The sequence below is a fragment of the Cottoperca gobio genome, chromosome 19 (genome assembly GCF_900634415.1).
Source record: "Cottoperca gobio chromosome 19, fCotGob3.1, whole genome shotgun sequence".
NCBI classification, from domain to species: domain Eukaryota; kingdom Metazoa; phylum Chordata; class Actinopteri; order Perciformes; family Bovichtidae; genus Cottoperca; species Cottoperca gobio.
Window position 1 is genome coordinate 10939505 of NC_041373.1, and position 18242 is coordinate 10957746.

Consider the following 18242-nt stretch of genomic DNA (forward strand, 5'->3'; position numbering starts at 1 on the left):
TTTTTTAGCATCAACTAATATATTAATAATGTTGTGGAACACATTTGGATGACAGGATAAGTGAAATTAAGTCAGATTGTAATCTTGTAGTGGTTATTTTTCATTCATGTTCATTTACAGAGGCTCATTACGACTACATGGTGATAAGTGATTACAGTACATGACATGATTTGTGAGCGCTGACACACTCATGTATTGTGAACTTAAAATAAAAACAGTTGTCATTGATTTATAGTTACAGATCTTTGCTGTGTCCATATTTCATTTAATAGCAGTTCTAAATAAATACATCAAATAATGTTCTTGAAGTTCAGTGTCTCATTGCACGTCGGTGGATCTCTTTGTGACTCACCTTCCCCAGGCGTCCTACCTATTGAGGAGGAAGTTTCTATGTATGATACATAGACACTTTCCCCTGCTTTAGTGTCGTTCTCAGTAGAGGTAGAAATCCAGCCTCAGTGGCTTCATTTTTCTTGGACTCTGGCCGGCCCCTAAGCAAGGAGAAGGGAATTTGGATGGACAGCTCTGCTCCTCTCTGCTCCCCTCTCCAGTCGATAGCAGTCAGCAGGTAAGGCTCTGTCTCCGTTTGCAGCGTGGCAGACACTTATTAGAGGTAATGTACTCCCATCATCCATCTCCAGGTGGGCTTCCGCCATTGATCTCAACGCCTTGTCAGTAGCTGCTCCTCACACAGGGAAAACACTGGTTGTCGCCAGCTCTGGCTTTAGATGACCCATCCTAATGTTCTGTCAATAGACTCGCTGCTGGACAGCCGGTATTAGAGCTGTGTGGGGACTTGCACAGCCGTGTGAGATGTTTTCCTCACGGTGCTCTTCAATACCTAAATTCAGCCTGGACAAACAAAGTGAGGCACAGAGATTTATGAACATTTTTATATTATTCTCCTATAGTTATTATTATATTCATATGCCATCCCTCAATAGTAGCATTTACATATATATATTCTTTTATTTAGCATGGACTCCTGTAATACACTCCGACTGGACTTCCTGGATCATATTTCATGTCTTACCGGTACCTAAATAATGCAACTGTTTTTGGTCTGAATCCCTGCTAAGATAAGATGTATAGATTACTTTATAAAGTAAACTGCAGTAGCAAAACTTCTGTAAGATCTTTGTAATATTGCCCAAGAGCTATGGTGAGTCTGCTGATGGTACGGTTAATAAGTAATATCTAACAATGTTCCTGTATTCTCACAAGAGGCCTCGTCCATGCTGATCTTGGAAGTGGAGGAGAACTGCTGACTGCAAAACGGGACCATAGCCGTGGTGGTCAAAGGAACATTTTAAGAAACTCCTGAACCCAACTAAAACTCCCTCTGTGGAGGAGGCAGAGGCCGAAGACTCATGGAGAGCCTTGCCTGTTTCTCTGGCAGAGGTCACTGAGCTGAAAAGCTTCTCATTGGCGAGGCATCATTTGTAACGTAGATGATATTCCCCCTGAGATGTTGAAGACACTGGGTATTGTTTACTTAAAAAAAACCTTTAACTTCTTTGAGTTGGGAGTGCTTCGCTGCCCCGATGAAGGACGTCAAGTATCTCGGGTACCTGATTGTTGTTGTGCAGAGATGTACCAGTCCACCTGTGCTCAGAGCCTCACCTGAGCTTTGCGCAGTGACTGAGACATTGAGATTGCAGAAGCAAGTGGCTGATATGAGTTGCAATACTTCCAATATAATGGAAGTAGATCGTTTTCTGCTTGTAACCACTAACACACTGAACAGTTTCTTCAATCCATATGAGTCTGCATGTTTTATTATCATCCCAATTTGTATTCCAAATTTAATTGGACTAGTTCATGGAAGCTTGACTAAATGTTTAATGTTTTTCGGGCACTTGATCGACCTGGTTCAGTGATTTAACCAATGGAGAATTAAATGTGGGTCTTTCCCCGAAGACCTTATCATGATGCCAGTGAAAACGAGGCCATCTGTTGGGAGTGTGTGAGAGAAGTGGCCATGCTGCAAACAGACAACACAATACAAATGAGTCCAGTTGTTTCTCCAGTTCCAGTTGTACTTGATTTACAGTAGTTGTTATCTAATGTATTATTCATTTCAAATTGTTTTGGTAAATGCCAGGTATTTGGATCACCATTTAAAACAGAGAAGAAAGTTTTAAAGAAAAAAATGACTGAGCCTTTGATATGTACCATTTTATTGAGATGTTAAAGTCAAGCGAGCAAAATGTGTAATTGGATCGTCCTCAGCATCTGAATGTTGATACAAGACTAATTGTTGACACAATGTACACTAAGTTTGGATATCTAGGAGTTAATGGTGTGACACATAAGACTTCTGGACTATCATTTTGCTGCAGATAACTTATTGTATATTGTACAAGCTGTTTGAAGCTGCATCCCAATTCCATACTGCGTTGCAATTCTAACCAAGTGTAGAGTGTGTAGTGCGGTCATACTGAAACAGTGGCACAATTAAATAGAATTTAAATAAGTCAATATTGATTATAATTTATAGCAACATACAAGAGTGATTTGTATTAATTGTGGCAATACTAAATAATGTGGAGTTCAGAACTGTAATTGTTTGCTGAAACCCTCCAAATTGAACAAATTAAATAAACACCCGGACAACAACACAATATTTAATTTGTACCGCAATTGCTACATTTTTCTACAGCATTTATATCATACTGCGTCATCAAACTACTTTATAATAATATATTAAGGAAATTAACTACTCGGGACATCCAATTAAACAGAACACACTGACACTATTAGACATAATAGCATGATGTTCATTTTATTTCTTGAATGGAGTATCACTTTTATCACAACTTAAATTAGCAATGTCTTCTATCAATCAAATGTTTGTAGCCTAAAAAAATAAGTTAGCATTTTATTTTATTTTTTTATAATGATAAACATATTTTTTCACTGAACATTCATTGAATTTAAAATTACTTAATGAAACACTATATTCTTCCTGTCAATGACGTTTTACACATTTATTCACAAAAACGGTTATCATGGTGTAACATTGATTTATCACGCTATTTAAACACTGTGCCGTGGTTCAATAGATATAACAGCTGGATTTACTCACAGGGATTATAAATGACTTTTTATGAATGAGATAAAGGGAAACCCACTGAATACCACGTGACAAATATTACATTCTGTTACACACACCACTCAGATTAGACGTTTAACACCGAGTAGAAACTGTTCAAATGAAAACATTAAACAGTTATAGAATATGTGGAAGGAAAACAGTTTGCATCACTTTATTTAAGGCATTTTTCTTACGTTTGTGTACCCTTTAAGAGTATTTTACTATATCATTAAGCTTTTCATGTGGACATATAAAAATACAGTTAGTATGTAAGAATAAACATGCAACATGTGTCGCTTAAAATCTTTTCTTGATATGATTTTTGAAATCATCTACATGGTTCACATTCACTTTGGCTGATGATTGGTAGATACAGTTCAGTAAAGTAAAGTGTCTTCTGGATATAGGACAACACATATCCTCACAATTTGCACAGATAAAGACCATTATTTTTGATTTGTTGTAACATGAATCACCACAGATTGAAACACAATATGCATTTGTAGAAGAATCCAAGTAACACTTTGAACACTTTGAATGGACCATTTTGACCAAAGCAGCATGCATGATGTAGAGTTCCATAATTCATTTTAATCTCACAGATAATATCCAATATTTCTGAATATCAAAAATAATTCATTTAATGTTACATAAGCTCCATGCAACTAATGAGTTGACTTGCTAAATTGCACATATACCCTCACTGCACTTGCTACTGTGTTATTGCACTACAGTATAACAATACACCCCTCATGCTACCTCTTAAGTGCAAATAAAAAGCACCTTTTATACACGTGAACACAGTGGTTTGCCTCTATTACCACTGTATTGTATTTTACTTATAAAGTAGCACTGTTCAATAAACTCAACACTTACTAAATATTGCTATGAACACAGACATAAAGTACATCTAAAAGACTTCAAATGTGCCACTAAATCCACATAATGTTTTCTTCTGCACACATTATTCACATATATTCACACCAGTTCTCTATGTTTACAGTTATTCATTCATATCTTTTTATCAGTGCCTCATCAGACAGACTTCACGTATACACAACTTCTTTGGCAACCTCACGGCGTCGTCAATAGAATAAAAGAAATGTACGTAACTTTAGCACATTAAAATAGATCTAGTATTATCTCAAGTATAACTGATCCTGTGTGTTACAATGGCACACACAAAGTGAAACAGGGTCACATTTACAGGATGTAATGATTGTTATAAGTCACTTAAATATACTGTTTTTCTTTTTTGTACAGAATACTTTCATATATATTATATTCCTACTCTATGTGTGAAAGATATATATTGGGATCACTCGACTGATTCTCTCTTATAGAGGAGTTTCCCCTCTCATCAGTGCTACATAACGGGCATGGCTTCAGTTTCCTAAAGGCAGCAGACCAGTTAATCTCAGTCTGCCGAGTCAAACAGGGTCATTGTTGGACCCAAAATCATTATGATGTTTACACACATCCAAAAAAAAAGTATTTTATAACATATAAGTATGTTTTCATTCACATTTTTTAATATTTACATACTATATATGAACTTTAAGGCTTTGCATTTTGTTGTTTAACGAACACTATTGCACAGACAACGAAGACACACAAAGGCATCTCAACTACTGAGAATAACTTTAAGTCTGCGGTCGAATAGTCAAAACAAATTACGTTCTATGTCCTTTCCTAACCACTTGTCCTTGACCTCGATGGAAATCGTCATGAGGTCGAGGAAAGAGAATTTATAAGGACGTAGGAAAAGACGTGTGAAGAGAATCCGACTTTACGAACACTAGGCTTCGTAATCATGCGACGTCGGATGTTATTGACGTGGGTCTGCCGTCGCTTTAAATGTTGCTGCTGCAAGGAATTGTGGGACGCTATTATCTACTTTCCAGTGTACCATATGCTAAAGGGATAAGAAAAGAAGCATTCAAGCACATTTCCTTAGAATTTAGAGAATTCCACCAGCTCTTACTGAATCATGGCTGCCACTTAGACACTTCACTCAGTTAGGAACCTTCCTAAGCAAAAAAAGGACTATTCGACCGCAGCCTAAGATTGTTGAGAGGAGCAGCCGAGTGGGCGTGCTCTCTCAGTATGGCTTACTTCCCTGATTTACGAGGCAGGCCGGCTCCCTGGCTGCTCTCAGCCAGTTTGGTAGCCGCGGCGCTGCTACTATTGCACAGGTCCCTGATTTCCAGCAGGCCCTCTTTCAACGCTTTGACAAAAACGGCCGAGCTCGTCCCCGTGTTCTCCCAGAAACTAGACACACAGAAGAGGATGTGGTCTGACTGCGGGTTGTAACAGGCGCCGTAGCCGTTGGGCACCACCGGGCCGTAGCAACAGAACATTTCCACTGTGGTAGGGACCTGAATACATGAGGACACAGACCGGGTTAGACCAGTTTATTTTGTCAAGAGAATGAGTTGCTCAGTATTTGAATTAATCCTTTAGTGTATAAATAAATGATAAAAATATGCTCATCACAAGTTCTCAGAGCCCAAGGTGACATATTCAAACAGCTTATTTTGTCAAACCAACAGTAAAAAACACACAAATATTGAGTTTGCAATAGATAAAGCAACAACTTTAGGCTACAGTAGAATTCAGTGACTCTTTTACTGGATACGGACCTGGACTGTGTTTTCTCACCTTGAATTACCTGATTACAGGTGGCTTCGGGTGAATATCTTTCTCGACAAGTACAATTACAACAGTTTAAAACTCAGTGTGGACTTTCAAGTGCAAATGGTTGATCTCCACCTTCTTGTAATTCATGGTCAAGTCATAAAAGAAGCAGAGATGTTCCTGGGCTCCAAGAACTATATCTCCTTTTGCAACAAGGATCTAGTATATATCTGTTTCTGTTGCAGTGACGGCTGTGTCCCCATCACTGCACCTCTGCTCACACGCGATGGAAGTTAGGATGCATTTACGCAAAACATTATCGGCACCGATATTTCCTCAACTGTATCTCTGTGTTCTATATCTTCATCCAGAAGCAATCATTTCAAAGGGAAAAAACCTTATTGGTTTAGAATTGGATCACATGTTACCTGACTGGTAGAAAGGATGAACTGGTTACTGGCCAAATACGTCTCATCACAGAAGATCTCTGGCTTCTCCATGTTGAGCTCCTTTGCGATTTTCATAAGCCCGAGGAGATGATTGTCTATCGCCATTCCTGTAATAGCCTGAAAAATATTGTTTTGCTTAGTTTTAATGAAGTATTTAACTAAGATCTCATCTGATCACAGATTCTTTACCTTTGTACAGAATCGTTCTAGCTGTTTCCCTCTGCTTACATTTTAAATATTTAAATATTTGATACTCGAAAGATATTTTTTAATTATGTCTGTCACATTATTAAATTGACAAAAACTGGTTTAAAATACTTACTGCAATTGTATAGTTTGTCTGGGCATTAATTGCATCCCTCAAACGTCTATTTTTTTCTGAATCCTGTTGAAGAAGTAAAAGATTATTTTGGAGAAAAAATAAAACACAGGGCATTACTCACGTTGTACAAAGAGAGAGCAGTAATTTTTCACAGAGCAGTTAAATCTGCAGAGGGATCATCTGTTTGGATGGGGAAGCTGAGCTTTGCATGCCAGAGGTGGCTGGTCGCACCTGTTTAATTTAAGCAGGCATGATGAACAGTATTGTGGGAGTTACTCAGTAATTGGGGTCAAAGTGAGAAAAATGACTCACTGTGAAAGTGGCCCTCTCATCTGTCATGGACATCACAAAGGCCAGGGCCTCAGGTGTGGCAGAGCGAATGTTATCAACCCGACCTTCTTGGAAACGCCGAATGGACGCGCTTTCATAAGTGGACACAAGCTTTCTGTTGCATCTATATGATGAGACACGATCACGGCAACATCAGCATATTGGAGAAGGCATATTAATGGCCACATTAATGGATAGAGATCATAACTGTACTTTACTTGTAAAATGCAAGTTGTAAGGCAACTTGTATGAACGCATCCGGACTCATCTTCTGTTTTTTGATGAATTCTTTCCCGTAAACGTTGAACTTGAAAACATCCATGTCGAGATTATTCACCAGCCTGAAGGAGAAAGCTCAGAAGATATGACACAGGATGTCTAGAAATAATCATTTGTATGGCTAAGTGTGAGTAAGTTTGTGTTGGTCTTGCCTCTGCAGTCTGTCTCCAGACGCTGCTATGAGTCCTTGGAAGTGCGGGTTACATTTCCAAAGCAGCCTTCTTGGAGGGGGAAGTTCTCTGATGCTGGATGCTCTCGCCATCTTCGAGGGACTCCCTGTTCTGTTCAGGACAACAACATCACTTATGTCTCCTTCACTGTCGGCTTCAGCAGCATTCATTAAGACAGTGATAGTCAGTGTATGGGCTGACTTACATGTATTTCATCAAGTATTCAGAGCACTGCACCATAACTATTCCCTCGAATGGCGAATGATCACACACGACTCCACATACTCCGTCCATCCCTACAACAAACTGAAAGAAGGTGCATGAGCTAACAACCCAAACTCTACATTCATGGAGGATTGAAGTGCCTTGAACGTAGCCCTACCTGCATTGACTTATCATACCAGCGGTTTGCCCCATTCTTCTCGCGTCCGCCACCGTGCAACATCAGCAGGGCCCTGGTGGTATCTCTAGGCTCCAGGCCACTGGGCTCATCCAGACACACCACACACATACTGCTCTCGATCAGAGCCAGACAGTCCCTGTTGCTTTGATCTTGATGGAGGAGAGAAGGAGATGAGATGTATCTGTTTATTTGTCTGAAAAGAGTTTACAGTTGTTTAAAGCTTCTTGAAGTGATATAGATTAGAGAGACTTTTGAGACCTTTCGTCAGTGCCTCTCTGGCTTGTGCCCACTCTGTTCTCCCGTCAGATGTCAGGATACCAAAAGGAGGAAGTCTCTCTTTGGCGTTTTCTGACATTTTCATGATTTTCTCCAGTTGGGATAAGATCTCCGTCTCATTGAGCTGCTTGCCGTTTGCGACTACGTCCAACACGAAAAACTAGTGAGAAAAACAGATCATGTGTTTCTTAACTATTCCATAATGTACTGCATCACGTGATGCGAGTACTTATCCTTGCCTGCTAATAGTCATTTACATCTGAGCTTACTGTTACTATGGTACAATCTTTGAACAGCTAACGTAAATAGGACACAAGTAATTATGGTAAGGACCGAAAATGGCCAATTGCTACTTAAAATATGGCTCCTCTACTGCAATCAGTTAAGCACACGACTCAAGGAAGCTCTGGCAGATTAAATCAACACTAATTAAGTTAACCGTCTGTATCTCCATAGGGACGGGCCCTTATGTGCCACTGATTGATAGTTCCCAGAACCATTTCCAGGTGAGAGCTCCGCTTGTTTCTGTGGTCATTTAAAGGCACAATCCATGAGCTGCATGAAATCAAAATAGTGGACCTAAGACCTGTTAGCTATGGGATTTTATGCATTTATGAGAATCTCAATAGAAGATTATTGGAGTGGGCGTGGTCTTAAAGATGGTGGTCCTAAATGTGTATACACTCGATTAAAAAACACAAATTGTCTTTTTTGAATCTATAACTAGGACCGTGTATGTGACACTTACTCGTCTATATGTGAATCATATACGCCTACTGTAAGACAGCGTTAGGCTTCCTACCATGCTATACATTTTTGGAAAATGTCTCTTTTGAATAGAACATCTTCCAGTTCAAATTCACAGGGCCTTGAAAGAAGACTGCATCTAAGTATCTGTTATAACATTTCCTGTTTACTACTTCCTGCTCAGTCAGCCCAAGATCAACGTGTCTGTGAATGGTTGCGCTCTTTAGATATACAGACATGCATGCATACATACATACACAGACGTGATACACAAATTATTTGATATTCTGGTCAATTTCAATATTCAAAAAGACACTTTAACATCCCTAGATAGCGTTACACTTTGCAATTTTATAAAGGCACATTGTTGTATCCCTTCAGAAATGTAAATTATAGATAAAATCAGTTGAATGATTACCTGTTAATAGACAGCCATATTGTTTGGCCTGCCCTGTACACACATGTTGTGTAAGATGGTGAGGAGTAGGTTTGGCATAGTAACAGTTTGTAGTTAAGGTAAGTCTGTTGTGCTGTACTTTTTCTCCCCTTTTTTGCAAACTATATTTCAACATTTTGTTTGTTGTGATTAATTGCTTATTTATTTAATGTAGGCAAGCTCATCTTCTTTAAATTCCTTTGAGACATGTTTGTAATTAAGCGTTTTATGAATTTAATGTAAACTTTCCTGTTGCTTGTTACTGGAAAACAGACGTTGTTTAGGTGCAACATTTTGACTTTTTCTGTTGAATGCAAATTGTCATGCCCATATATTGGTAACACATTATTTTATGTGTTAAATAGTCCTATCCTTTTAAAATCTGATGAAAGAATAGCTTATTTGTAACAGGTAACATTGCTGCATGTAGTGGTAAATCCACCACATCATGGTGTTGAGAAAAAGGGCATTTAAACCACATAAAGTAATTGCCTATGTCTGATGTGACGTTCTGACTCTTCTCACCTTTCAGTATCTATCAATAAACTCTGAATATAATATTAAAACATCCTTACATTAACGTATAATCTTTCTCAAATGGACAGGACACTGTCTTCATTTAGAAGTGCGATGGAGTGTGAAAGGTTTCCTCAGAGGCCAGTGTACTGACCTGGTTTTTGCACGCTATGATGATGTGCTCCGGCGCTGAGGAGGCTGCGTTCATCTGGACCTTCAGCGTGTCTGTCTTTAGCCCCGGGTAGCGGTAGGAGTTAAAGAGGCAGTAGTACTGCTCCATGCATAGAGGCGTCCCAGCTAGCTGGCCTCGAGCAAAATCCACTGGCAGCGCTCTCCTGAGAGACAGTGTTACACACATCAAATTACCTCTCACTTTATCACTTATTATCGTACCTCATTTTATTTTCATCTTAAATTCACTGTGGAGATAACATAGATGCAGGTGTAAGGCATGCAGGTGGACACTGAGGGTGCAGGGTGACAGCTAATCCATTACTGGTTAAACTTACGCATCAATGAGAGCCTTATAGTCCAACACTCCTCCGATGAGACGAGCCACAAATCTTAAAAGAGTGAGAAGTTAAACATTTGAAAACCACTGAACTGGCTGAATCACATTTTGGTAAAATTACTAGGATACAGTGGACAGGCTGTGTGCGTTTATCTGTTTGAGGGAGAGAGGGAGCGAGTCTCTACGTGTGAGTGGGCGGTGTGGGCAAATAGGGAAAACGCAGAGCCCTGTCAGCTCTTATGTTGTATGTCATTTGTCTTGGTGTTATTATGTTCAAAGCCAGATCAATACAAAGGAGGCGGCTGCAGTGCACCACACCCCTAAATGAGGCCTGACTAGCAGTCTCTGTGGAGAGCTTGGCCCTGTCACTCCCAATCTAATAAGTGTCTGTGTCAGTAGATTACCAGCTTGGGGTGCTCTGGAAATATTCAGTTAGTACAGCGTGAGCTGACAAAAGCTAATGTTGAGTTACAGGCCTGGGTGGACTGGTGTAATGTCTGGTGGAGCACAGCTCATTTAATAATGAGCAGAGATGTGGCCAAGAGATGATGCCCGTGATTTTTTTTTTTCCATGTCTGTATTTCAGATCTCAATCTGAGTCTATGCCTGCTGGGAAAAACATGAACCCTGTCAGTGGCTGCAGAACTGAGTGATATACTGTGTACTTTGTATCGTCAGTGATGGCATTGCGTTGTGGTTGTGTTGACAAGTATCTTAGAACGTGACCCATCGGATTCTCTCAAGCAAACTGCCACCAACGATCTGTGACGTTCTGGGAGTTATGATGTGATATGAAGTCCTGAGATTTACTTTTGTGGTCCACTTATGTACTTCTGCTTAAGTTTGAAATTCCCTGTACTTCACAAAATGACTGTAAAGTTAGAACAAAGAGGGTTTCCAACAGAGCTGGAATAATTAATCGATCCACGGAACATTTATCTGCAACTATTTAGATAATTAGCCGTTCATAAATAGTTTGTCTATTATTCATTATATTTAGGTTTTGGGCTGTTACTTGGACAAAACTATCAACATAAAGACGTCACATTGGACACGTTGTCTTCATTGCATTTGGTTCTATTAGCTGCTTTCAAGAGAAATATTCTTCTTAAAGTTTACATGATTTAAAACAAAATGCTCTGTTGCAGATACATATTTTTCATATTGTCTTACACATTGTCACCTTATACTAACATGTTTAGGATAAGGTTTTCTTTTTGTAATTGCTCTTCTTATTGCCCTACACAGTTAGCAGTTAGTAGAGTCTGGTCTGAAACCCCTTTCATCTGAGTTCTGGTTACTCACAGCCAACGAAGAAAGTTCGATAATGTTTAAAAACTCAGCACATGCAAATGTTCTACATTTCCAGCACATACCTGAGGGCGTCTTTATGGTCTCTGAATGTCTGCTTGGGAAACACCATGACAGGACTGGAGTTGACTGGGAGGGCCAATCTGTTGTTCAGGTACATGTCCTCCAGCCAGTAGTCATAGACCTAAATAAAAACACAGTGCCGCTTTATAAGAAATGTGACTTTGTTAAGTATGTTGGACTCATGGTATTACTTTCAGAGTTTAGACGTGTGGGCAATAGAGTAAAAAACCATTACAGTGTATCACTGCCAGATGAAAAGAGGAGTGGGAGAGAGTATGTGCGAGAGTGGGAGCGTGATAGATGTCACTGAGCTGGATGAGTTGTGGACTGACCGCTGGTGGAGAGATTGAAGCAACACATAAATCTTCATTGTCAGGTGTTTCACTTTCTTTAACTATTTATGAACAGGTTATATATTATGTTTGAAAACATATGAGGTATGTTTAGACTAAATAGAGCAGAAGCAGAGTTTGATACCTTATTATTACAAATAAAACACGTTTAAAGCTTATGCTGATTACACTTTCTGTATTGTTAATACATTGGATTAGAATGATAATGGATGATGCAAAAAGTGCTTTGACTAAAGAAAAAGGACATAATGATTTTTGCAATGAGTTTAGTTTTACAAATGAAAGTTTGATGAATTACAGGCAGAGGACGGAGTCTTTTTTCAATTTCACATACACCTACAGCAAAGAGCGGCAGTGTTATTGATCTTGCAGATCTGAGAGTTTACCCAGTTGGTAGTCTTGTCCCTCCTCTCTGAAAGCTTCTTCTGGAGAACCTCTCCAACGCCTCCAGGAGCTCCGAACTTCTCCACGATGGCCTTTGTTTTCTTGAACTGCTCCTCCTTCACCAGGTGTTGAACACACTTCAAGTATGTGTCGAGGGTTTGTTTCAGTGGAGGCACAGGGACCTTTGGCAACACCTGATGTAATAAAAACAACAGATTGGTGTAAATACTCATAACAAGTAATCAAAGGACTGCAGCTGTTCAGCATTTTTATGTATTTCCTCTGATTCACTGATGGTTCATTAGCCAAAGGGGTAATTCTCTCACATCTTCTCTTTATGCTTTTATTATTAGACACTGTGTTAATAATTTATCTTAAATGCTGTGAGGCCCTATTTAAGAACACATTCGACAGCCCTAAGGGACTTGAAACACTCTTGTTTTTATAAGGATGGAAAATTGATTATCTTTTCTGTCAGATGTTTGATCATTTGCATAATGATACTGTCAGTAGCCCAATATGTTAATATTGACCAGTACATTGGGTTTGTAAAATAAGTTGTATAACTGTGGATTCCTGGAAATGAGGACTGTGTAGATTTTGTATCTTTAAAAAAAAAAAGTTTAGTAAGTCACATAAAGTGTTTTCCTGGAAGAACAAACCAAAAAACAAACACATTCAGAGGTAATTACACCACAGTATGCAAACTGCATTATAAAATGATCTACCTATGACTCAATGTGGATCAAACGACAGGGCAAAATAATACATGATTTACTCCCCAGAAAGGTAAAAGTCCTGCTATCCTTTTCTCCCCTAGCGGTCAGTTAGCGTAAGTGACGCTGCTGCTTTCCGTGGTGCTGAAAGTCAGGCCCATTTCTTTGCCAACTTCAGCACCATGGACAGTGACAGTCCTCAGTATTAAAACGTTGTTTAAAGTGAAAATAGTGAATGAGTGCTGATGTTTTCATACTTGGCTGACTCGGTCTCTGGCCGTCTCTTTCTCCATGATTGGCATTTTTGCGTTCCAGTCCAGTCAAGGTGAAATATTGTGGAAAGCCTCTAGAGACGATCTGAGGTCAGTCTTCCCTGCACGAAGCATGATAAGACATTTGAGAAAGAAAGCAGACAAGTAAAAATAAACAAATACAGTAAATAAAATTAGGACTACTGAGCAATGGGGCTACACAGTGCCGGCTGAAAGTGAACCATCAGGTTTTCATTCTTCGTCATTTGGCAACCTAATGCAATTTGCTGCATGTCCTTGAATCCCAGCTGAGCCTCATTGCTCACCACTGCAAAGAGATACGCATCTTAAAAGCCCATTTCATCTCTATGTCAGTCTTAAACAAATGAAAATTCAGCCAATAAAAGGAGAAATGGTGTACATATTTTCAGTGATGTTACTTGTTAATGGCATTTTATTAAAATAGTGCAAACAAAAATATATAAACAATTGCAGATCATTGTTTGTCATTGGATACAAGGTGGTTTGATTGAAGACAAGTTGAATGATTAAGAATTGGAAAACTTTTCAAAATTCATTCTCACAGCAAAGTAGACTTTGAAGTTAAATGAGTTTTTAAGATGCATAGTCTTACTCACTGTGCGCCAAAGAAGCTCATCCAGTGCATGATAAGTTTCTAATGAACACATATTACTTGGAAGAGAAGAAAAGTTAACTTACCTGATCGGTGCACCACTCCAAATGTCAGAGAAATGTGTGGAAGTTAACATTGCCTCCCACGTCCACGTTGTGAAATCCCATATTAGTGTAAAGCTCCGTTCTGGACTTCTCCCCCGTCCCCTCGCTTCGCCATAAGGCTGTGACTCCACATTAGAGCACGCCTCGAAAAAGATGCTGAAGGTGTTCGAGTCTACCTTCCCCCTTGGGGCAAGAAACTCCTCCCATCGAAATCTATTCGTGGAACATATTATCTGACAGCTCACTCCCCCTCCCCTGCCCACATCCGATAATAAATGTAATATAGAAAAAGGGAGTGGGGGCCGTTTTTGGTTTGTCATTCAAAGGTCCTGTGATGGTCCTGCGGATCGAGAGAGTTGTGATGATTTTAAGGTTCAGTTCGCTTTTTGTTGAGTTTTAGACAATAAAACTTGTGCGGAAAATTTGCAGCTGCAGCAAGATTTTCTAAACTATTGCCCACTTGTACCTGTTGATTTATGTTTTTTTTGTGTTTAAATTGTGGCTAGTGTCTGTCTGTACTTCCTGTGTGTGCGTGTTGTGTACCGTGAGAGAGGTGTACAATCAAAAGTCTCAATTCAATTTGAGGCATTGTTTTTTTCATTACTCACAAGAAGTTTCATACTTCTTCATCTTTTATACATAATGATATAAACAGGTGACTTGTCTTTTTAAACACTGTTGTGTTTTAATACTTCTTTAAGTATTTTATCATCTAAATTCGTGATATTTCTAACGAAATAAGTTCCACACTTATTTTGTTTGGATTCGTTTGAAGCTTGAAATAAGAATGAAATCACCAGTGTCACACAGATCCAAACAGAGATTTATTAAAACGACAATTGATAAATGAATACATATTTGTTCATCTGAAGGAGACTGACTTCATTGGCTACGTCTTGACAAAATGGTTCATACATACACGCGCGCGCACACACACGAACGCACACATACTTTGTAGAGGTCCACGTATGTTTTAACCATTTACATTGTGCATGTATCCACATATGTACAAAATCCATTTAATATGATACATTTAATTTCAAACAACCAAAACATTGAATGAAAAATAAATAACAAACAGGCCCACTTGTTACAAAATAAAAATTTACGATTTTTTTTTTCAACAACCAAAAAAGGAAAATTAGGCCTTTGATGTGCAAGTAAAAAAAGTTTCTTCAGAGACTAAAAATATAGGCTATTTTTTTGTAAGGTGGGGGGAAATGTGCTGTTTATAGTTGGTCCCATATAATCTTGTACGCACATTTATCTATTTATATCTTTTTACAATACTCAGTGATACACACAAATTCAACATTAGCTGATAGATCTCTCACAAAACTCCAGTTATACGTCCATGACAAACGCTACATAGACTTGTTCGACACAATGAAATCACAGTCAAAAAAGAAACGATAAACTCTGGAAAGCGGGTCACACCATCATGATTTTGGTGATTGGGTGTTTATATTGCACATCGGTACTTACATAAAAGTTTAAATTACTTGACTATAACTTCTCCAAATCTCTCCGTGGGGAATGTTACGGTGGGGGCGGTGAGAGTGTGGCCGAGCTAAGTGAACTCCGGACCGGACGACTCTTCTGACAAGGACCGCTGTGCTCTGAACGGGTCAAACCCATTTTCATCTACTGACAAAGAATTCCCTGCCGAACTGTAGCCCTTCTTTTTAGCTCTCCTCTCCTCCATCTTGATAGTATCGTACAGCCCCTGCGGAGCCTCCTCTAACAGGTTATCTCTCTCTGAGTGAGACGGTTTCATTTGGCACACGTTGCGCAGCAGCAGCAGTGCTGGCGCGTAAAGCACATTGACGAGGCCCATACCCAAATTAAGTTGTACAAACCCGAGATTGTGCACTATCTGGCCGGCCACTATAGGACCCATAGCATATGCAACAGAATAGGAAATATCTGCTATAGCGTAAACACTACCGTACACTGAAACATGACGCACGTCAACTAAAAACGCAAGAGTCGGCAGCAGGGCAGTGTCTACGAGTGCAATGCCAAAACAAATGCCGCACAACGGGGCGATGAGCTGCCCAAACGTTTTGCATGCAGGGACTGTGCAGGAGCTCGCCCCTATGATAACCATACCTAAAGCTCCGTAGAACCACTGTAATTGTGGATGCTTTGATGCCAATTTAACTGTTATGTAAACACCGAGAACATGAGGGAAGAAGGCCGGGAGCCAGGCGAGCCCCATTTCCCACTGAGTCGAGTGCATGGTGGTCTCCATATAGTTGGCTATGGTGGGCTCTAGAAAGGCCAGGGGGATGTTACACACTGTCAGCGCCCCGGCCACCACAGCTATGTACGGGTCAACCATGAGTTTGTATATGGGGGTGCCGACTGGCATGTTCTCTCTAGTCCTGTTGGAGAAGGGCTTGATCACAATCAGCACCAGAAAGCCGTCCGCCAGGCATATGCAGGCGAGCACGATGAAGGGCACTTTCTTGCCAGCAAACTCGTACAGGATGCCCCCGAAGGGAGGCGCAACCAGACTCCCGAAAGAGATAAACGCCAGAGCGATGCCCAGCGCCGTGCTCCTCTCGGACTCCTCTGTGTATTTGTCAGCTATCATCGCGATTCCAGAGGTGTCCGCAAAAGCAGACCCAAGACCCTGCAAACTTCTGGCCACAAAGAGAGTCGCATAGTTCTCCCCGATTGCAAATATGCATGTGGACACGAACATAACAGACAGTCCGATAAAAAGTGGAATGTCATATCCAACCCGGTCTATGAAAGTTCCCGAGAGCGGGTTAACTAACAGCTGCAGGATGGCTTTAGATGCGAAAAGTACTCCTATCTGGATATCTAAATTGTTCTTGTTGACTTTGTATTGGCTTGTGCTGTTGGCTGTAGAGTTGGGGTGTATCACTACGTGGACGTGCTCTGACTGCTCACTCTCCAGCTCAGCAAGATAGTCTGGAATAATTGGCACGATTACCATGTAGAGCATATTGTCCAGCAGGAGAGCCACGCAAACAATCACTAATATGATCCGTCTTTGCTGGTGAGGATCCTTTATCGCGGTGCCTAACTGCTTGGTTCTTTCACCCATCTCGGACAGTTTTACTGCGGCTGATTTGACCAGCCCGGATGATCCTCCTTCTCCATCCATGATGTGCTTTTTAAAAAATGATTTTCGATTGCAAATTGTAGTTGTGCTTCTCCCGTCTGCTGCCGATCTCTCAACACCTCGGATGACTCATTGGAGTTTTCTCTACATTGATGTGATGCTCTCCGTCCTCACCTTGCCTGTGCGTAAAGGGAGAGGCGAAGGGAAACTTGGCTGCCTCATCGGTGAAGATGTCTTTCCTCAGCTTCCTCAACGTGTCCTCGCCTCAGACACATCCGATGTTGTTTCATGATCTCCCGAGAAGTGACGTGGTGAAATCGTAGAATTTCTGCACCGTGCAGAGGTTTCGGTCGCTAATCTTACATGGCAAAGTTTGTTTAGAGCGACTTTTGGTTACTTATGTGCAACACATAGGATGCTCAAACTCTCTCATCTCCGTGTCCATACCTCCTATCACCTGTGGCACTTTTTCGTTCAGCTCTGAGACCACGAGTGACTTCGTGGCCATTGGTGCACATTAACCCGCAGGTTCGGCGCTATTTTAGTCCCTTTTTTTGTCTCCTCTTTTCACCAAGAGCTGTGACGCATCACCAGCTTGCCCCCAAGTGGATCCCTTCGCCGCTTGCCTCCTTTATGTTAATTTCCAACCATGGCAGCAATCACTTCAACCAATAAGAGCCAGTGAGCACCACCTCCTCACGAGTCCTCTACAAGAGCCTCGAAGAGAAAGAATCTTTCTTATTCGTGATGTCCAGTTTGTGAGGCTCCTAAATACATTCATAGACATATACGCACACTCACAGCTAAGATATATGCATTAATACATCTTTATAAATGCAAGGCAAGTGTATTTGCATAGCCCTTTTAAAAAACAAGGCAATTAAAAATGCTTTACACAAACAAATTAAAACCGATTATCAAAGCAAAATGTATCTGACATTAATCTCAAGATAATATACAAACACATAGCCTACAGTATACAGCTGCACGAGTGCACACCAGTAATGGTCTATAGCCGTTATACAAATCTGAAGAAGTCTTTAAACACCACAAACATAAATAAAACAATTTTGAACTCGCTACGGAGTCTTTATAAATATAGATGTCTTTGGAAATTAAAATAATAAAACTTCGACTCAGTACATTCATTTGCTGT

The 18242-nt window shown here is 40.2% G+C and overlaps 2 protein-coding genes across 2 annotated transcripts; both read right to left on the bottom strand.

The window, feature by feature from the left end:
* Positions 1-2770: 2770 nt before the first annotated feature.
* chatb (choline O-acetyltransferase b) lies at positions 2771-14111 on the bottom strand. The gene is made up of 15 exons (XM_029455538.1): positions 13972-14111; positions 13258-13373; positions 12287-12478; positions 11550-11668; positions 10172-10225; positions 9817-9997; positions 7946-8123; positions 7667-7836; positions 7490-7590; positions 7267-7395; positions 7054-7176; positions 6818-6959; positions 6506-6568; positions 6163-6300; positions 2771-5475 (listed from the first exon to the last, which is right to left on the bottom strand). Exons 2-15 carry the CDS (start codon positions 13300-13302, stop codon positions 5209-5211), a joined length of 1902 nt encoding a protein of 633 aa, XP_029311398.1. The 5' UTR covers positions 13303-13373; positions 13972-14111; the 3' UTR covers positions 2771-5208.
* Positions 14112-14800: 689 nt separating this feature from the next.
* Positions 14801-17653, bottom strand: slc18a3b (solute carrier family 18 member 3b). Its single transcript, XM_029455565.1, has one exon. It carries the CDS (start codon positions 17126-17128, stop codon positions 15560-15562), a length of 1569 nt encoding a protein of 522 aa, XP_029311425.1. The 5' UTR covers positions 17129-17653; the 3' UTR covers positions 14801-15559.
* Between the last annotated feature and the right edge of the window lie 589 nt (positions 17654-18242).

What these genes read in the sequence shown, in the direction of transcription:
- slc18a3b (XM_029455565.1), bottom strand. Translation starts at nt 17,128, where the DNA reads ATGGATGGAGAAGGAGGATCATCCGGGCTGGTCAAATCAGCCGCAGTA.
- chatb (XM_029455538.1), bottom strand. Translation starts at nt 13,302, where the DNA reads ATGCCAATCATGGAGAAAGAGACGGCCAGAGACCGAGTCAGCCAA. An exon ending in GGTATGATAAGTCAATGCAG is followed by an intron (nt 7,591 to 7,666) that starts GTAGGGCTACGT and finishes ACCTTCTTTCAG; the next exon opens with TTTGTTGTAGGGATGGACGG. An exon ending in TCATCCTTTCTACCAGTCAG is followed by an intron (nt 5,476 to 6,162) that starts GTAACATGTGAT and finishes TCATGTATTCAG; the next exon opens with GTCCCTACCACAGTGGAAAT.